Source organism: Somniosus microcephalus, chromosome 23 (assembly GCF_052327205.1).
Source record: "Somniosus microcephalus isolate GS21.2 chromosome 23, FLI_Smic_1.0, whole genome shotgun sequence".
NCBI lineage: Eukaryota > Metazoa > Chordata > Chondrichthyes > Squaliformes > Somniosidae > Somniosus > Somniosus microcephalus.
In genome coordinates this window covers 31,301,250-31,323,291 of record NC_141009.1, presented here as the reverse complement: position 1 = coordinate 31,323,291, position 22,042 = coordinate 31,301,250, and the positions used below count along the sequence as shown (strand labels likewise).

The 22,042-nt window shown below is 44.7% G+C and overlaps 1 protein-coding gene across 1 annotated transcript in view; it reads left to right on the top strand.

Annotated features, from left to right (window-relative positions):
• The window catches only part of LOC147101786 (uncharacterized), a 106,662-nt gene that overhangs the window by 58,426 nt on the left and 26,194 nt on the right, over positions 1 to 22,042 (top strand). The window contains exon 16 of the mRNA XM_085965724.1: positions 3,373 to 5,671. Within this exon, the coding sequence (XP_085821850.1) occupies positions 3,373 to 5,671 (2,299 nt within the window). The remainder of the gene's footprint in view (positions 1 to 3,372; positions 5,672 to 22,042) is intronic.

Below are 22,042 nucleotides of genomic sequence, written 5' to 3'. Positions count from 1 at the left end.
GTAAATATTTCCAAAGATTTATATGTAGAAAAAACACAGATGTGGCACCTGTCAATATTACATTTTAAGAAAGCTAGCTTAAATATTTTCCAGTGAACTAAATGCATCAACTGAATGCAAATAGGACAAAAAACAATGAGCCTTTATAGAAATGTTTATATTCACTTTATCTCTTACACATAGAAAATATCCCGATTTAGTGCTTGTAATCTTGGCCTCAGTTTGTATGAGCTTAAATGTTATTCTTTTGTTTGTTAATTTATGGGTTGAAAGCTGGTGTTTGATGTAACGTTCATACTTTGCACGCAATGGGGATGTTGGATTGGATCTGGAGTGTATACTGCATCTGTGGTGTCAGGGTACAGGGCTGATGTTTGTAAACACAGGAATAGGCCATGTACTTGCTTGAATTCTGATCCTGTTCCACTGTGTGTTGACAAAAAGTTACTGCAGTCAGAATAGCCAAAAACTAGCCTATGATGAGGCCAGAAGAAGGGAACATGCAACTTCTAAGATAACATGCCATATAAATATTACAAAATCAAAAGTTCCACGTAGTTTCTAAAACAAAATCATCTGTGTTATAACTTCATGAATCAATGAATAATGCTTGTAAACCACCTTCAAAGTCAAAAGAAGTAGCTGTGAGATATGTGCTGGGTCTGTTGCTGGTCCATCCTGGAAACATTTAGTTTCTGGCTGCAGGTGAAGATTTTTTTCTCTGCTTTGCACCTGAGAACTACTAGGTGCAAAGTGGAAGAAAAAGGGACAGGAAGCCGGTACATGGTGACACACACAGTATGCACATCAATCCATGCAAAGAGGTGGAAATGAGATAACGTAGCCTCCCATTTCTCGTTTTCCTCTGTGTACACCGGGCAAAGAGACATTTGGAGGTTTGCTCATTGACATTAAGCCTGAAGCATTGTGCCCAGCCCCACTTAGATCAGATCTGAGCAGGGACTGGGTGGCAACTATTGGCACAAGTAGTGCTGTGAGATCTTTTAGATCTAACTGAACAGGAAGACGAGGCCTCACTTCAATGTCTCATCTAAAAGACTGCACACCTGACCATGTAGCATTCCTCAGTATTCCATTAAACATCGATCACCTGCTGTGCACCTATACATGGAACCATCTATCATTCCATCCAAAGTGAATGTACAAAGTAGGTCAAGGAGAGTTCACTTGTACTGTGGAAAACCAATACCACACCAAGATCAATAGACTTGCATTTGTTCCTTGCCTGTTACAGGTTTCTACTTGGGCTGGTGGCTGGTCATTCTTTCCATATAGCATTTACCACATTTTCCCTCTATTATTGTTTTATTTGGAAAATTTAAGTCTTTAAATTCTGCTATCCACTGGCTAAAATCCACTAAAAAAACAAACAAGAAACTGTTGAAATTTGTCTTGAACTTTGTTTGCACATCGCGGCTCAGTCCATGTTGATTCCCATCGAGTTTCTACACTGATGATTTGGCATATTCGTAAACAGAAAGCAGGGTTTCCATCTGACTCAAACAGTTTAGACAGTTCATGTCAATAGGCATCACCAGCAATGCATTCTCTTCAGAGATTGAATTTGATACGCAGTGCATTTACATTTCAGAAAATCACATTCAATTTTAAATCAAATGCCTGCATTCACTGGGGTGTTTTCTCCCAGATGCTTTTGTATAGTAGTGAGCTGTTCAGTCTGTAGTCTTGGGGTATGACGGTGTGGATGTGCGTTTGGACGATGAGTGTAATATGGTCACGCTATTATGTTGGATTTTGTTTCTCTGATTTATAGGGCAGGATTTTTATTGGGCTGTGGAGGCAGGATTGGAGGCGTGTGGGGGGTTAAAATCCCAAAATCGGGGGGGCACGAACCCATCCCGTCCCCAACCCGCCTCCATGCCAGTTTCAAAGGAAGCGGGTACCTGACCCGCACTGGGACCCACCTCCCCGAGGCGGGAAGAGGATTAGTGCCGATTAACTGCCTGTTAACAGTGTGGGATTCCCGACGGCTCCAAACCACGCCAAGTTAGCGAGGCGGGCCGTCGGGCTGAAGGGCTTGGAGGGCTCGAGATGTCCGGTGTTCAGGTGAGTGATGGGTGCATGAGTGCAGAGGTAAGTATGTTTGGTGTGTTTAAAGAAGTTTTACTTACCTTTACAGCCTTCCTTCCTTCAGGTCTCGGGAGTTCCTCATCTCACCGGCACAGAAAGCGGAATGGCTGCGATTTGTCAAAAATTGCAGCATTCAGCTTTCTGTTCCGGAGAGATCTCTAAATCATCCTGAGAGGAAGGAATTAACTTGGAGTAAGATTGTCAGTGTTTGACAGCTTCAAACAGCTGTGAAACGGTGATATTTCATCTGTCAAAAGCACTTGACAGATGAAATATCAATCTGTGACATCACCTGTTGCCGGGTGGTCCTTAATTAGCCTGCTGAGCCCGCTGGGCGGGCTCAACAAGGTCAATCAAGTCAAAATCGCGTGGGTTGGCTACAACTCGATGAAGGCGGGATTACAACCCCGAAAGTTGTAGTCCCGCCTCCTACCCGCCTCCTCAATGAAAATCCAGCCCATAATGTTTATTCAATAGGCAGGTTTCTTAGTTTCATGCTGCACTGTGTTTCGGTGCCTTTCAGGTTTTACATTTCTAGGTACTAGTTACTGAAGATCATGGAATTTGCAGTTATAAAACGGAGAGACTGCACTGAGACGCATTGTATTACTGCAATCGAACGATGCAGCCCAGAGCCAGTCAACTTGAATCCTTTGCGGCAGCACTTTAACAAGATATCAGTCCTTGTTAACCCTGGACAGATTTTGGTTGTGTTATCCTGAAATAAATTTATGGGGCAAGTATGTACTGAAAAATCTAAGGTGCAAAATTTTATAAACGAGCCTTCAAATGATTTTCAGATTATTTGTAAGTGTCATAATGAGCCACTTCCTGGGTCACTATATGCTTGCTCTCTGTAATAATCTGCTTTAGAAGGATGTAATGACATTCTGCTCATCCTACCCAAGAATAGGGTTAGCACTGTTGCCTCACAGCGCCAGGGACCCGGGTTCAAATCTGGCCTCGGGCGACTGTCTGTGTGGAGTTTGCACATCCTCCCTGTGTCTGCGTGGGTTTCCTCCGGGTGCTCCGGTTTCCTCCCACAGTCCAAAGATGTGCAGGTTAGGTTGATTTGGCTATGATAAATTGACCCTTAGTGTTAGGGGATTAAATACATGGGGTTACAGGGATAGGGTGGGATATGTGTCGGTGCAGGCTCGATGGGCCGAAATGGCCTCTATCTGCACTGTAGATTCTGTGATTCTGTGATTCTGTGAATACAGATGTCTGTTTTAATGAAATTCCATGTTTTAACTCCAGGGCCAGATCATCTGACGGATGAATTTTCCACAGCATCGCCATACGTCTCTGCTCCCACACCCTCAGCACACAAGGAACGTACCATCACCTTACATTCAGACATTTTGTCAACTATTGCATCTAATTCAGGTTCAATAAAACCTAACCGTCTACATTATTCCCATTCTCCTTCCTCAAAAACAATGGAGCCACTGTCTGTAACAACATCGATTGGCTTACAGTCTCCAGTTCCAGCAGTATTTGTAACTTTAGATATTCCAGTAACATCTACAGTGAGACCCTTTCCATCTCCAGCATTGGCTACAGTGAGACCCTTTCCATCTCCAGTAACATCTACAGTGAGACACTTTCCATCTCCAGTGAGACCCTTTCCATCTCCAGCATTGGCTACAGTGAGACACTTTCCATCTCCAGTAACATCTACAGTGAGACACTTTCCATCTCCAGTAACATCTACAGTGAGACCCTTTCCATCTCCAGTAACATCTACAGTGAGACCCTTTCCATCTCCAGTAACATCTACAGTGAGACCCTTTCCATCTCCAGTAACATCTACAGTGAGACCCTTTCCATCTCCAGTAACATCTACAGTGAGACCCTTTCCATCTCCAGTAACATCTACAGTGAGACCCTTTCCATCTCCAGTAACATCTACAGTGAGACCCTTTCCATCACCAGTAACATCTACAGTGAGACCCTTTCCATCTCCAGTAACATCTACAGTGAGACCCTTTCCATCTCCAGTAACATCTACAGTGAGACCCTTTCCATCTCCAGCATTGGCTACAGTGAGACCCTTTCCATCTCCAGTAACATCTACAGTGAGACCCTTTCCATCACCCGTAACATCTACAGTGAGACCCTTTCCATCTCCAGTAACATCTACAGTGAGACCCTTTCCATCTCCAGTAACATCTACAGTGAGACCCTTTCCATCCCCAGTATTGGCTACAGTGAGACCCTTTCCATCTCGAGGAATGTCGACAGTGAGACCCTTTCCATCTCCAGCATCGGCTGCAGTGAGACCCTTTCCATCTCGAGGAATGTCAACAGTGAGACCCTTTCCATCTCCAGCATCGGCTGCAGTGAGACCCTGTCCATCTCCAGCAAAGTCGACAGTGAGACCCTGTCCATCTCCAGTAATGTCTCCAGTGAGACCCTTTCCATCTCCAGTAATGTCTACAGTGAGACCCTGTCCACCTCCAGCATTGGCTGCAATGAGAACCTTTCCATCTCGAGGAATGTTGACAGTGAGACCCTTTCCATCTCGAGGAATGTTGACAGTGAGACCCTTTCCATCTCCAACAAAGTCTACAGTGAGACCCTTTCCACCTCCAGTAATGTCTACAGTGAGACCCTGTCCACCTCCAGCATTGGCTGCAATGAGAACCATTCCATCTCGAGGAATGTTGACAGTGAGACCCTTTCCATCTCGAGGAATGTTGACAGTGAGACCCTTTCCATCTCCAACAAAGTCTACAGTGAGACCCTTTCCACCTCCAGTAATGTCTACAGTGAGACCCTGTCCCCCTCCAGTAATGTCGACAGTGAGACCCTTTCCATCTCCAGGAATGTTGACAGTGAGACCCTTTCCATCTCCAGTAATGTCTACGGTGAGACCCTTTCCATCTCCAGCAATGTCTACAGTGAGACGCTTTTCATCTCCAGTAATGTCTACAGTAAGACCCTTTTCATCTCAAGGAATGCCTACAGTGAGATACTTTCCACCTCCAGCAATGCCTACAGTGACACCCTTTCCACCTCCAGCAATGCCTACAGTGACACCCTTTCCACCTCCAGCAATGCCTACAGTGAGACCCTTTCCACCTCCAGCAATGCCTACAGTGAGACCCTTTCCATCTCCAGTAATGCCTACAGTGAGACCCTTTCCAACTCCAACAACATCTACAATGAACACTTTCCCAACCTTAGTAACACCTGTAGCTGTAGGTTCTCCATCCTTGGACACACCTCTTCCTAAACAACGTTCTACTCCAATGGACATTGCTCTAAATCTTACTAGAGTTTTTTCAAAGGTGAATGGCACAACCCAAACAAGCAATATTACATCTTTATTGAAGATGTATCTGCCTGCAAAGCCGGGAAAAAAATCAATTTTTACACAGAAACAACTAAAGGCATTTACAAGGAATTCTACTCTGCCGTCCCTGGGGACATATCTGCACTACTTGAGTAAAGCTGCTGCAAAGTATTCTTCAGAACCAACAGCTTGGAATTCCAATTGTACCACAAGCCAACCATTTCAATCATCAGTTGGAACCAGTGGAACTATTATAAGGTCTGTCCTTTTAATTCTAAATAGAATAAGGAGTGAAACTTTTGTTTATATAATTGCCTCTGGGTCAGAAGGTTGTGGCTTCAAGCTCCGGAAACTTGAGCACATGATCTAGCTGATGTCTCAGTGAGGTACTGAAGGAGTGCTGTACTGCTGCAGGTGTCGTCTTTTGGATGAGACGTTAAAAACCGCGGCCCCGTCTACCCTCTCGGGAGGATGTAAAAGGTCTCATGGCACTATTCAAAGATGAACAGGGGAATTCTCCTGTTGTTCTGGCCAACATTTCTCAAGCAACACTTCTAAAACAGACTATCTGGTCAAGTATTTCTGCTGTTCTTGGGACCTTGCAGTGCACAAATTGACTGACTGCTGTTTTTCCCTACATAACAACAGTGACCTCATTTCAAAAGTACTTTGTTGGCTTTGAATTGCTTTGGGATGTCCTGAGGTTGTAAAACATTTGAATTCTTTCTTTCTGTACTTTAATGTTGGGAAAATATCCAATACAAAAGATCATGCTCACTATGCTTGGCATTAATTTGTGTAACAAACTCTCAAGTATGTCCCCCCGCACTAGGTCTTAGTTTAAAGTCTGGCTATGAAGCTTTTCAAAACTTTTACCAGCTTTTTGTTTAAAATAGATTTGCACTTTTCTCTAATCCTATTGTCTTTGGTTTTAAATAATTGTATGACCAACCGTGTCTTCTTCAGTAGTGGGGAAGCCCCTGCAAATCATAACACATTCCAGGATCTCCACAGATAGTGGGCTGGATTTTGCCAATGGGGACGTGATGGAGGCGGGACTCCCACTTTTTGGGTTGTAGTCCCGCCGCCATCGACTAGTGGCCAACCAACGCTATTTTCCCTTGATTGACCTTGTGCCCAGCGGGCTCAGCAGGCCAATTAAGGGACACCTGGTTACTGGTGATGTCAGCGATTGACATTTTGGGCTAGATTATCAGTGTGCCGTGAGGCGGGCTTTTAGGCGTGCGGGGGGCAAAAATCCCGAATTCAGGGGTCCCGACACCATCCCGCCCAAAACCCGCCACGTAAGTTTCAAAGGAGGCGGGTACCCACCCCGCACTGGGACCCGCCAACCCGAGGCGGGAAGGGATTGGTGCCAATTAACTGCCTGTTAACAGGTAGTTAACAGGCAGTTTTTAGCCTAATCCCTATTTTGAGGGGTGTCATGTGGGATTCCCGACTGCTCCAAACCACGCCAGGTTAGAGCAGGCGGGCCATCGGGTTGAAGGACTTGGAGGGGTCGCGATGTCGGTGTTCAGGTGAGTGATGGGTGCATGAATCACAGAATCACAGAAACCCCACAGTGCAGATAGAGGCCATTTCGGCCCATCGAGCCTGCACCGACACATATCCCACCCGATCCCCGTAACCCCTACACCAACACATATCCCACCCTATCCCCGTGTATTTAATCCCCCTAACACTAAGGGTCAATTTATCATAGCCAATCATCCTAACCCGCACATCTTTGGACTGTGGGAGGAAACCGGAGCACCCGGAGGAAACCCACGCAAACACGGGGAGAATGTGCAAACTCCACACAGACAGTCACCCGAGGCCGGATTCGAACCCGGGTCCCTGGCGCTGTGAGGCAACAGTGCTAACCACTATGCCACCGTGCTGCCCGGCAAAGGTAAGTGTGTTTGATGTGTCTAAAGTGTGTAAAGAAGTTTAAATTACCTGTACTTACCTTAACAGCCTTTCTTCCTCTAGGCGTCGGGAGTCCATCACTCAGCCGGCACTGAAAGCAGAATGGCTGCTATCTGTCAAAAGTGACAGCCTTCAGCTTTCAGTGCTGGTGAGAATTCTAACTGAGTCTGCGTAGAAGGACTCGGGTTAGAAGTCAGACTGTCAGTGTTTGACAGCCTCGGGCGACTGTCTGTGTGGAGTTTGCACATTCTCCCCGTGTTTGCGTGGGTTTTCTCCGGGTGCTCCAGTTTCCTCCCACAGTCCAAAGATGTGCGGGTTAGGTTGATTGGCTATGATAAATTGACCCTTAGTGTTAGGGGGATTAAATACGTGGGGTTACGGGGATAGGGTGGGATATGTGTTGGTGTAGGGGTTACGGGGATCGGGTGGGATATGTGTCGGTGCAGGCTCGATGGGCCGAAATGGCCTCTATCTACACTGTGGGGTTTCTGTGATTTCTGTTTCTGTGAGGTCGAATACCCGCCTCCTGGGACATTGGCACGGAGGCGGGTTGGGGGCGGGATGGGTTCCTGCCCCTCAATTCTGCAATTTTCCCACCACCCGCCTTCAAACTTGCCTCCACGGGGCTTGGAAATTCAAGCCCAATGACTCTCTCTCGGGAACCCCATGTTTTAACTCAAAGACAGTTTTAGTTACCCGAAGGAAAACATCGGGCCAACTTGCGATTGGAGGCTTCCCGCGGGCGGGTCCCTCCGACCTGCAAAAAATCTACGAATGTACCTGGTGGCCCGGGAGATATGGAGGCTTGCGATCCTAGCACTCTCTGGGTCCGCGCGGGCAGAGGTCCCCGTATCCCAGGGACGCAGGCGGTTCGTAGGTGCCCCTGGGATCACGTGGGCCTGCCCAACCAATAAAAGAAGGGGATCCCCATTCATACTTAAGGGGATTCCGTACGTATGGAACTCCAATAAGTATGAATGGGGATCACTTAAAAAATACACCAATGCATGAAATAAAATAAAAATTTAATTACATATTTAAAATTAATTAAAATGCCATTTAATTTTAATCAAAAGTTTAATTTTTGGAAAAAAAAATGTTTTTACGGGGCTAGAGTATTTTTAATTTATAAAGAGTGATAACATTTTATTCTATTTTTAAAAACTTTTATACTTAAGAATTTGACAGGCATTCAGCGGGCGGAAGTTGTGCAAATAGCGCAACTCTCCACCCACAGAGGCCCATCTCCCGGGAATGCGGAGGATCTGTTCTTGACACATCGCAAGTGCTAGGTTTTCGCGCATGTGCTTCGCAGGCCCAAACCCGGAAATTGCGCGGCCCCTACGGGCGCGTATCCACCTCGTACGCACCCGCAGGCGTCGCAAAATACGGCCCAATGCTTTCATCAGCATACGCTTATATGCTAATAAGTCAGCAAACACAAAAACAGAAGTCTGAAATTGGATATAAAAAAACCTGTTGATCTCACAGATTCCCTAGAGACCAGGGAGCCTTCCTTGAAAACTTATGGGTTTGAATTTGTAACCTGAATCTCAGTGGCTACTATATATTAGTGGAGTTTTATAAAGTGCTGGACATCATAGAAACATAGAAGATAGGAGCAGTAGTAGGCCATTCGGCCCCTCGAGCCTGCTCCACCATTCAATGAGATCATGGCTGATCATCCAAATTCAGTACCCTGTTCCTGTCTTCTCTCCATATCCCTTGATCCCTTTAGCCTTAAGAAATATATCCAACTCCTTCTTGAATATATTTAATGAATTGGCCTCCACTGCCTTCTGTGACAGAGAATTCCACAGGTTCACCACTCTCTGGGTGAAGAAATTCCTCCTCATCTCTGTCCTAAATGGCTTACCCTTTATCCTTAGACTGTGACCCCTGGTTCTGGACTCCCCGACCATCGGGAACATCCTTCCAGCATCTAGTCTGTCTAGTCCTGTTAGAATTTTATAAGTTTCGATGAGATCCCCTCTCATTCTTCTAAACTCCAGTGAGTACAAGCCCAATCGACCCAATCTCTCCTCATACGTCATTCCTGCCATCCCAGGTGTCAGCCTGGTGAATCTTCGCTGCACTCCTTCCATGGCAAGAACATCCTTCCTCAGATAAGGCGACCAAAACTGCACACAGTACTCCAGATGTGGTCTCACCAAGGCCCTGTACAACTGCAGCAAGACATCCTTGTTCCTGTACTCAAACCCTCTCGCTATGAAGGCCAACATACCATTTGCCTTCTTAACCACCTGCTGCACCTGCATGCTTACTTTCAGTGACTGGTGCACAAGGACGCCCAGGTCTCGTTGCACTTCCCCTTCTCCCAATCTATTGCCATTCAGATAATTAATCTGCCTTCTTGTTTTTGACACCAAAGTGGATAACCTCGCATTTATCCACGTTATATTGCATCTGCCATGCTTCTGCCCAATCACCCAACCTGTCCAGATCATACTGGAGTTTATTGGTATCCTCCTCACAGCACACACGCCCACCCAGCTTTGTGTCATCTGCAAACTTGGAGATATTACATCTAGTTCCCTCATCCAGATCATTAATATATATTGTGAATAGCTGGGGTCCAAGGACCGATCCCTGCGGTACCCCACTTTTCACTGCCTGCCACTCGGAAAAAGAGCCATTTATTCCAACTCTTTGCTTTCTGTCTGCCAACCAGTTCTCTATCCAAGTCAATACCTTGCCCCCAATCCCATGTGCCTTAATTTTACGCGCTAATCTCTTATGCGGGACCTTATCGAAAGCCTTTTGAAAATCTAAATACACCACATCCACTGGTTCTCCCTTATCTATTTTACCAGTTACATCCTCAAAAAATTCCAGTAGATTAGTCAAGCACGATTTACCTTTTGTAAATCCATATTGACTTGGTCCGATCTGGTCACTTTTTTCCAAGTGCTCTGCTATTACATCCTTTATAATGGACTCTAGCATTTTCCCCACTACCGATGTCAGGCTTACCGGTCTGTAATTCCCCGTTTTCTCTCTACCACCCTTTTTGAACAGTGGGGTAACATTAGCTACCCGCCAATCCATGGGTACTGTTCCAGAGTCTATCGAATTTTGGAAGATGACCCGCAATGCATCTACTATTTCTAGGGCCACTTCCTTAAGTACCCTAGGATGTAGATTATCAGGCCCTGGGGATTTGTCGGCCCTCAATCCCATCAATTTCCCTAACACCATTTCCCTACAAATACTGATTCTGTCTTCACAAAGGAGGACACAAATAACCTCCCAAAGATGTATTTAATTGGTCTGCCATTTCTTTGTTCCCCATTATAAATTCCCCTGATTTTGACTGCAAGGGACCTACGCTTGACTTCACCAATCTTTTTCTCTTCACATATCTATAAAAGCTTTTACAGTCAGTTTTTATGTTCCCTGCAAGCTTACTCTCATATTCTATTTTCACCCTCTTAATTAATCCCTTTGTCCTCCTTTGTTGAATCCTAAACTGCTCCCAATCCTCAGGTTTACTGCTTTTTCTGGCCAATTTATATGTCGTCTCCTTGGATCTTATGCTATCCCTAATTTCCCTTGTTAGCCACGGTTGAGTCACCTTTTTTGTTTTATTTTTATGCCAATTTGGGATGAACAAATTCTGTAGTTCATCCATGCGGTCTTTGAATGTTTGCCATTGCCCATCCACCGTCAACCCTTTAAGTAACATTCCCCAATCAATCCTACCCAACTTGCACCTCATACCATCGTAGTCCCCTTTATTTAAATTCAGGACCCTAGTCTCTGAGTCAACTATTTCACTCTCCATCTTAATGAAGAATTCTATCATATTATGATCGCTCTGACCCAAGGGGCCTCGCACAAGATTGCTAATGAATCCTTTCTCATTACATAATACCCAGTCTAAGATGGCCTGATCTGTAGTTGGTTCCTCGACATATTGGTCCAGGAAACCATCCCGTATACACTCCAGGAATTCCTCCTCCACAGTATTGTTACTAATTTGGTTAGCCCAATCTATATGTAGATTAAAGTCACACATGATAACTGCTGTGCCCTTATTGCACGCTTCTCTAATTTCCCATTTAATGCCATCCCCGACCTCCGCATTACTGTTTGGAGGTTTATATACCACTCCCACTAACGTTTTCTGCCCCTTGGTATTTTTCAGTTCTACCCATACAGATTCTACATCATCAGAGCTAAAAAACATTTGCTCAAAGTGGGGCTCGAACCCACGACCCTGAAATTAAAAGTCTCACGCTCTACCGACTGAGTTAGCCGGGCCGAACCAGTGGAAATGTTGTGATGTTGTGACATTGGATATCTTCTTAATATTACTAGAAGAAGGTGAGACAACTTGCATTTATATAGCACTTTTAATATAGTAAATTGTCCCAGTGTGCTTCACAGGAGTGCTATCACGCATAATTTGACACCTAGCCACATAAAGATAAATTAGGACATAAAGATATATTAGGACAGGTGACCAAAAGCTTGGTCAAAGAGGTAGGTTTTACGGAGAGTGCTAAAGGAGGGTAGGGAGGTGGTGAGGTGTAGGGAGGGAATTCCAGGGCTTAGGGTTCAGGCAGCTGAAGGCACGGCCGCCAATTGTGGAGCGATTAAAATCGGGGATGCGCAGGAGGCCAGACTTGGAGGAGCACGGAGCTCTCGGTGGTTTATAGGGCTGAAGGAAGTTACAGAGATAGGGAGGGGCAAGGCCATGGAGGCCCTGCTTTTTCCTCTTTAGCCTCACGCTAGTAAATGGACACAATATCAGGGGGAAATAGACTTGCACCCATTTGTCAAATTCTAACTTTCACTCTATGCCCAAGGGACCCAAAAATGAATCCACTTAAAATAATGTAAATTTGGGTGATGAACACTGAGGCACAACACACTGGGACTCTAACATTCTGTACCTTAGAGAGCTGGATCCATTGTATGATTTCCAATTCCCACATGGTATATTTCCACAGCCTGCAGATATTGAATATGTGCTTGAAATCAGACAGTCTGCTTTGATGAATATCCAGAAAGTAACCCGCCCGGTTTCTATACACGTGCACTGCCCGCAGGCTGAGGCATTGTTATTAAACTAGTGGATTAATTTTATTTTAAGACACAACTGTTAAATGTAACTCAGCCCCATCATACCTTCCTTGAAGAAAAGAATGATCAAAATGCGACACAGACATAAGTCATGTTGTTGTAGTGGGGTGCGTATGAACAGGAAGGATTTTCTAAACGACTGTTACAGTATTTAAAATGGAAATGGATAAAGAAAAGTTTAGAAGGGGGTGAGGATAGGGCAGGGGAATGGAATTAAGTGGATAGTATTTTCAGAGAGCAGGCACAGACGAAAGCACAATGGGCCGAATGGCATCCTTCTGTGCTGTAAAACTCTCTGATTCTAATGTTGCAACTTTTGCACTGTGTGTCAGGTTCAGCTTCCCCAATCGATCTGTGTGCCCAACCTCTCATTACCTAACCAGTGCCTATCTTAAGATTGTAGTTTGCTACTAGATAGAATAGAAACGAATTCATTGCTATGGCAGGCGTAAACAGCAAAAATTGGGACCCTAGTTGTTAGTCAAGACTATGTAAAACTGGACGTAACAACAACTTGCATTTATATAGCACCTTTACTGTAATGAAACAGTTAAGCCAACACTTCATTATAATGCCAGCAAGAGAATTTGTATCATTCATCCATAAAGTGAAGCTGAAAAACCATCTCATTGGCCTAATAGGATTCTTCCTTGTTTATCAGATTCATTGTATTTATTTTCTTGGCCGCTTTGTATAGAAGATTTTTACTGATGACCACGGAGCACATTGTTCCATGGCAGGAAAAGCTATAGGAGTGGACACAAAAGAGCTGAGGGGTTCAGCTCTTATAGGCTTTCCCTATGTGAAAAGTGTAGATATAGATGAGACATGTTAGAAATTGATAATAGATTATGGGAGCTAAATGAATGCTGGCTGCATAACTCAGGAACACAGCTGGTGTTTATTTTCAGGGAACCGCCCTTTCCTGATCTGTCTCCTGTTTTACAACTGCTCGACGATTAAAAAATCTTCCCGCTATTTAATTGGAGGAAATGCCTGCTTATTCGGTGCTGGATGTCGGACAAGCAATATAGAGACAGTGGAGGATTCGAGAGAGGTGGCGGAGAGGTAGAGCTGGGTATCATCAGCGTACATGTGAAAACTGACGCTGTGTCGTCGGATGAGGTTACCAAGGGGCAGCATGTCGATGAGATATAAGAGGGGGCTAAGGATAGATCCTTGGGGGACACTAGAGGTAATGGTGTAGTAATCGAGGCAAATGCAGAGATTAGGCAAGCATGTAGCAAAGGCAGAGTGGTTTTAATGGGAGAGTTTAGCTTTCATAAAGATTGGGATAAGCAGACTAGCTCCTGTCAGAAAGGTAGTGAATTTCTTGCGTGTGTTCAGGATAGTTTTCTGCAACAATATGTCCTAGAATCAACAAGGAAGCAGGCCATATTAGATTTAGTAACGAGTAATGAGCCAGATTTAGTTAACAGCCTAATGGTGCGTGAACATTTATCTAATAGCGATCATAATATGATCGTTTTTAGTGTAACGTTTGAAAGGGAGAAACATGAAACAGCTACTAAGATTTTAGATTTAGGTAAGGCTGACTTCAACGTGATGAGACAGAGACTGTCCACAGTAAACTGGGCAAATCTACTAATGGGTAAAATGACAAAAGATCAGTGGGAGTGTTCAAAAAAGAATTTAATGTGATGCAGAACCAGCTTATACCCCTAGGGGGCAATAACTCTACTTGCCCAAAAAACCCAGCTATGGATGACAAAAGGTGACAATGTGGCGGAGCCACCAAAGGACTCAGATCGTTTGTATAGAATTCCTTTAACAACATGTTAGCTACAGCCTGAGTCTGTATCTTTATTTATGCTGTTTAACTGTACAGAGCGTGGTTACTTTAACAGCGCAGCTAAAACGTGATGACGTCACGTCGTTCATCACGTGATTCCCCACTGGCGGGAGAACGTGATGATGTCATGACGTCAGCCACGGGACTGCAGGGGCAGTCCTCGTGGAGCCTCCAAAGAGAGCAGACCTACATTCGATGTTATCCTGCAGTTTCTTGTTAAAACCTGTTTGTTTCATTAAAGTTCGTTTTGTTTGATCGCCTGAGTAGAACTCAGTCTTTTAGTTAGGAACCCACGTTCCTACAACAAAACAGATAGTAAGAACTACAAAAAGAGAGTATGAAAAGAAACTTGGGAGGGATATCAAAATCAACACAAAACGTTTTACAATTATATTAGGAAAAAGAGGGTGGTCAGTAGCAGTGTGGGCCCCTTGAAAACTGATAATGGTGATATTGTAAATGAAAATAAGGAAATGGCAGACATGTTGAATAATTACATTGCATCAGTATTTATAGTAGAAGAGGATAGCATGCCGGATATCCCAAGGAAACTAATATTGAATCAAGGATGGGACTCACCAAAATTAATGTAAGCAAAATAACAGTAATGAAGAAAATAATGGCACTAAAGAGCGACAAATCCCCAGGACCAGATGGTTTCCAGCCCAGGGTTTTAAAGGAAGAGGTGAGAACATTTCAGATGCCCTTACTATAATCTTCCAAAGTTCTCTCGATTCGGGAACCGTTCCTTTAGATTGGAAAATTGCACATGTCACTCCGCTATTGAAGAAAGGTGAGAGAGGGAAACCAGGGAATTATAGACCAGTTAACCTAACATCTGTTGTCATGAAATTACTAGAGACTATAATTAAGGATAGGGTGACTGAACACCGTGAAAATTTTCACCTGATCAGAGAGAGTTAGCATGGATTTGTAAAGGGTAGGTCATTTTTTGATGTCTATAGATGTTATTTATATGGACTTCCAGAAGGCATTTGATAAAGTCCATCATAAGAGACTATTAGCTAAAGTTGAAACTCATGGAATTGAAGGCAAATTATTGACCTGGTTAGGAAATTGGCTGAGCAGCAGGAGACAGAGAGTGGGGATAATGGGCAGGTACTCTAATTGGCAGGATATGACTAGTGGTGTCCTGCAAGGATCTGTGTTGGGGCCTCAACTATTCACCGTATTTATTAACGACTTAGATGATGGGATAGAAAGCCACATATCCAAGTTTGCCGATGACACATTGTAAGCATTGTAGATGGAAGCATAAAATTACAACGAGATCTTAATAGATTAAGCGAATGGGCAAAACTGTGGCAAATGAATTTCAGTGTAGGAAATGTGAGGTCATCCACTTTGGACCTAAAAAGGATAGATCAGAGTACTTTCTAAATGGTGAAAAGCTAGGAACAGTGGCGGTCCAAAGAGACTTGGGGGTCCATGTACATAGATCATTAAAATGTCTTGGACAGTTACAGAAAATAATCAAAAAGGCTAATGGAATGCTGGCCTTTATATCTAGAGGATTAGAATACGAGGGGGTAGAAGTTATGCTACAGCTATACAAAGACCTGGTGAAACCACACCTGGGAGCACTGTGAGCAGTTCTGGGCACCACACCTTAGGAAGGATGTATTGGCCTTGGAGGGAGTGCAGCGTGGGTTTACCAGAATGATACCTGGACTCCAAGGCTTAAATTATGAGGAGGGATTACACAAACTAGGGTTGTATTCAATGGTCCCACGTGACCACACACCAATCGTGAGGTCCCCGCAGGCTGCTCACCAGCCGCTGCCACTGGAAGAGATAATGGGCATGTGCGGCCGTGCAGCAAACTTAAAGGGCCCGCGCAGGGGGAAAAAAATTAGAGGGAACTTTGGTTGTATTCCCTGGAATTTAGAAGGTTAAGGGGTGATTTGATCAAAGTTTTCAAGATATTAAGGGGAACTGATAGGGTAGATGGAGAGAAACTATTTCTGCTGCTTGGGGAATCTAGGACTAAGGAGGGCATAGTCTAAAAATTCGAGCCAGGCCTTTCAGGAGTGAAGTTAAGAAATACTTCTACACGCAAAGGGTGGTAGAAGTTTGGAACTCTCTTCTGCAATAGGTCAATTGTTAATTTTAAATCTGAGGTTGATAGGTTTTTGTTAACCGAAGGTATTAAGGGATATGAGGCAAAGGCGGGTCACAGATCAGCCATGATTTCATTGAATGGCGGAACAGGCTTGAGGGACTAATTGGCCTACTCCTATTCCTATGTTGTTAATGGTACAAGAGCACTTTGGGTGGGGTTCCTGTCCTTATTTGTTCATTATTTGACCATGTCCTTTGTGGAGGAGTAAGGGGCATAAAAAGCATCCTGTTTGTTCAGTGGTGAGAAGATGGCAGTTATGGATGACCCTTTTATAATTATGGGGTAGTGATTATTACATGTGGAGGGTGGAGATAAAAAAAATATGAGGACATTTCATTCACAGAACACAGTTCTGTTAGCCAAAGAAAAATTATTTTCCCTGTTCTCGCATTTAAAATGTATCTAACTAAAGGCTGTCGAGGGCTGTGCTTTCCTCTTATCTTACAATGAATGCGTTAAGTTGGCAGAAGTAGCTTGCAATTATATTCAAAAGATTAATTAACTATGTTGTAAGGTTGAGCTCTAGTCACTGTCCCAAATGTTGCTGTTATTGTAAATGAAATACAATTCCTGGCAATGTTATTAACCAAATCTCCAGTGTATTAGGGAAGGCAGAGTGATGGGGATGATGTGATGAGTGGCACAGCAGGATACACACCTCAGTGCTGTAGAACACTGACAGCAGAACTGTCAAGATCAATTTGGACATGGCCCCTTTCAGGAAACCGGCTGATAATGCATCATCAAACGACGTCACCAGACCCATTTCCTATTAATTGGCCGGGAACCTTGCAGGGCTGGCTTAACAAGCCCAATCAATGAATAATTGCTTGGCGAGTGTGGGCTGCAGTAAAGAGTGGGCTGGGATCACGACACCGACCCCAGCCACCCTGGACCAGCCTCAATCGGCGAAATCACGGCCTTTGTGTTCTTGGACAGATTTGTGTGCACCTTTGGAAGTGGTTTAGTGAGTTGCAGTGAATGGTGAGACATAACGGTACCCCCCACAATGGTGATGAGTGTGAAAGGAATGGCTTGGTCATTGTAGGGATGCTTTATGGTGTTGGTGTGGGATGGTGCCAACCTGGCACATCATGAGGCAACCAGGGTGTACAGCGTCAAGTGAAGTAAATCTGGCCATGGTGAGGTTATCCCTGGCGTCCTGGGCAGCAATGTGCTCGGGTGCTGATGCCCTCTGTCCTGTGCAGTATCAGGTGATTGCGGAGAAGGTTGGTATTGTTGTTGGTGCTGTTGGTGTGCTTGATGCTGCTGGTGTTGGGGCTGATCGTGGTGGGATTCTGAGGACCAAGGTGAGATACATTCAAGGGCACCAATGCTGATGGAATAGATGGCAGGTGAGGTTGAGATGACAGAAGCGATCTGTCAATGGTGAGAGAGGTTGTTCTAATGAGGTGACACTGGATAGAGAGTTTGCTCCAAACACTTGCAAGCTGCATAAAATCTCAATCTGTCTTACAAATGCAGTAAGCAACAGCTTCTAACCTTGGAAAGTGAACAGCTATGAAATGGGAGCTTTTATAGAACATTTGCAGCCGTCAAGTTAAGAAATCATTCCATGCTGACACAACTCCTGACCTGCTTACCTGACGTGGGCGAACTCTTAAAATCGAAAGGTGAGCTTAAAATAATTTTTAAGTGCCTGTTAACAACCTCTTAATCATCTAAATTGCTTCCCCCGCCGCTTGGTGTCGGGTCTGTTCAGTGATGACAGAGCTGACATCTGGGAGACTAGTGTGGTGGCGGATTGACAGCGGGTTCCCTACCTGCTGTCCAAAAAAATTTTGTGCCACCAAATGCGCCCACTGACCCCCCTGAAAAATTCCCCCCTTGGTCTCACCGATGGGTAGGATACGAGGTTTGAAGCTCAGCATAAGCTCAGACAGGGTTGTGCACCCTTGAGTTCAGCCTGAATGAGCAGCAAGTGGATTGCAAAACATTCCTGTATGTGTGAACATAAAGCAAAGTACTGCAGATGCTTGAAGTACTTAGCAGCTCAGGCAATATCTGTGGAGGGAACAGACCAGATGTTTCAGTTACGGACCCTTTCTCAGTTCTTGTCTATTCTCTCCACAGATGCTATCTGAGCTGCTGAGTGTTTCCAGCGTTTTCTAATTCCATATCTGAGTAGATTCAAATTTCTTCCTGCATAATGGACCAACCCTGCATTAATCCCAAAGTCAAAGGGAGTCATTTTCACCTTCACTAGTAGGGTGGTAAGCTAGCGGAGCAGAGTGTCTGTCTGTTATTGGACGAGTTTTAGAATGGGCAGGTGGCCTGCTCAAGCGGTGATGGTGAAAGTTACCCTCACAGTGTGGAACCTGCACATACGCATACACATGCATACATGCACACACACGCACGACTAAGAGCTCCAAGGTTTAATAATCAGACTGGATGTTCAGTGTATTGTTAATTAATTAATTAATTAAAAGCTGGCTTCCTTTTTTACACACTCACGAGAAGGCAATTTGCTACAAGCCATAAATTGATACTTCTACTTGTAGTTTCTTTTAAATTGACCATCAAGTTGAATGATTCCAGTGCTGGAGAATAGGATTTTTCCCATTTTCCCAAGCACTGTCAACATCAAGCAGGCAGTTTAATCAAGTAGCTACATGTTGTCCCATTGATTTATTACTTTATGGTGTCCTTGTTTCTCACTATTGCAGCTGTTTGCATCTTAAAGCTGCATCTCACCTGCGCTATGCTTGAGCAGCGAGTGAGTATCCTTCACTCCGGCAAACATCTAATTTTAACCTCAACTGTTAAGAAGCACCCCATTATTGCACCGGCATGACATTTTCTACAGCAACTGTAGCTATGAGTGAGATGCCAAATTCTGGGCAGCGTTGCAATGTAGACTTGTGCCTGCCAGGAACTCAGACTGCCCCACATTATTTTACTGAGAACGTTTGCAACCAGCAGAGAGATGAGATTTTTACACCATGAAGTTTGGATGAATTTAAATCCTGGCCCCATGACATGAGGCATGACAATAGCGCCAGCTGCTAATTTTTGACCCTTCCTAAAATTAGAGGACTACATTAAATAAGTAACTTTTATCCTCATAGTTTCCAGCGTCGGTTGACATTCCTGATAATATCAAAATAAAAGGGCCGTTAAGGAGCTGCTTGGTGCGCAAGGTGTTCATGTGCTTTGGATGCAGGGAACCTATATTATTGGGTGCTAAGCCCAGCAGTGTGCATAGTGTGGGATAATGTCCCATTCTGAACTGTTGTAAAATGTTGTTCGAAGCAATGCAACAGGAGTATTGCAGTTCAGGTGTCGAGACTCAGGAGACCACCCAGCTTCAGAGGCAGTGCAGAACAGAGCAATGAAGTTGATCCTCCGATATCGGAGAGAAGAGCTATGATAAACTAGGACACTTGAGTCTCAAACACAAGACATCCCAGAGAGCACCTTATCGAGGTATAGAAGATAACCGGATAGAGAACGTAAACCTGAAACAATACACCAGGGCAGGAGGACACAAGACCCAGGTTGTGAAAAGCAAATTTAGGAAGATGTCAGGAAATTACTCCTCACACAGAAGCTGATCAATAGCTAGAGCCAGTGTCCTGGAAAGGTGATAGAAGCCAGGACACTACACCTATTTAAGAAACAGCTAAATGCAGTAATGGGGAGATGTGGCAGAGCTGATATTCTGGAAGCATGAGATCAACTGGGCTGCAGTGCATGCTTTGTCGGAACAATCCCGTGATTTTGTACATTGATTCAGAAGTCAGAACTCACAGCTTATCAGTCATGATCAGACACTCCTGGTTCCCCTGCTCTTGCTGCATTACACACATATTGCTCTTTGTTACTGACAGCATAGTCAGCTCAGGCTAGCACCCTGCCAGTATCTTCAGGAAGGAAATTGAGAGGAAATGACGCACTGGATGTATAATAATAGTAATAATGATAATCAGGTCAAGGGTTAGTTTACAGGCATGAAGGGGCCTCCCTGATGGTTTGGCGATACTGTGTGAATTAATTTATCTCCTGGCTGGGAGTCGCAGATACCTCCGAGCTCCCGTTACCATGACAAACACTCCTCCCTGTTCACATCCATTTCTATAATGCCAGACACCAGTATCCACCGTGGTTCTTTGACACGCGCGTCACTGCGGGGTGATTGGCCTGCCCATCATGTACAATATGTGACCCCTGTTATTATACATGCTTAAAGCATTGCTCCTCGGGGCAGTGAAACCTGGGGGTCGAGTTTCCGTTTTGTGCCCAAATGGGAAATTGGGCGCAAAATGCGCTTGAAATTGCGCTGGTTAGGTTACAGTTCAAGTTTCCGTTAAAATGCATTTGCATAACCACAAACGGAAAATTTTCCATAAACCAACGCAATTGGGCAGCGTAATAGAACGTAATTTTTTTTTTTGCATTAGAAGATATTCATTGATGTATTTAAGAGTGGTAACCTGGTGCAGTTTTATTAATACAGCTGAAAATGGGTTTATCACAAAAAATACGTGTTTTTAATAAGTGTGTCAATTCCTTCTTCTTAGGCAGTCCCTCGGGAACCGAGGATGACTTGCTTCCACACTAAAAATGAGTTCGCAGGTGACTGACGAGTCCAATGCGGGACCTACAGTCTCTGTCACAGGTGGGGCAGACGGTGGTTGAAGGGGCGGGTGGGTGGGGTGCTTGGGTTGACGTGCGCTCCTTCCGCTGCTTGCGCTTGCTCCCGGCGAAGAGAATCGAGGTGTTCGGCGCCTTCCCGGATGCTTCTCCTCCACTTTGTGCGGTCTTGGGCCAGGGATTCCCAGGAGTTGGTGGGGATGTTACACTTTTTCAAGGAGGCTTTGAGGGTGTCCTTGAAGCGTTTCCTCTGCCCACCTGGGGCTCTCTCGCCGTGTCGGAGCTCCGAGTAGAGCGCTTGTTTTGGGAGTCTCGTATTGGGCATGCAGACGATGTGACCCGTCCATCGGAGCTGATCGAGCGTGGTCAAAGCTTCGATGCTGGGGATGTTGGCCTGAGCAAGAACACCGACATTGGTGCGCCTATCCTACGAGTAACCTGATTGAAATCACCAAAAATGACTTTAAAAAAAAACTACACTGAACTAGTTTCCTTGGTATACACTAGTCAGTTTCTTAGTAAATTAAATATTTTTTAACATGTAAAAACTTTGAACAGGTACCGACGAGTGCCTGTGCGCCTAAAAAAAAAACCCCAGCTTAATTTGACGAGCCTCCTCGAAGGGTCACAAACGGGCGTAATCAGTGGAAACTCGCCATGCTTGTTATTTCGATCTGGGGGCACAGCCAGTTTTGTGGGCGGCACCGGCTTTGGGCGAGATGATTTTTAAACCAGCGTTCAACTCGTTCAACTTCCGCCTGCGTTTCCGGGATCTTTTGCACTGTTTCGGCCGATTTCATCTGGATTGCGGTGACAAAGCGAGCAGAAACTCTTAAGCCCCGATGTCTAGGCCCCACTTTGTTGTATCCGTGTGTTAATGAAGACACGGAAAGCAGGAGTTGATTTAACAAGTGTTTACTGAACAAAGTCTGGAGGTGAACTAACTATACAAGACGCTATACAGGCTTATATACCCGAGTGGTCACTACCGGTACTACAGTACACAGGGGCTTCAAAA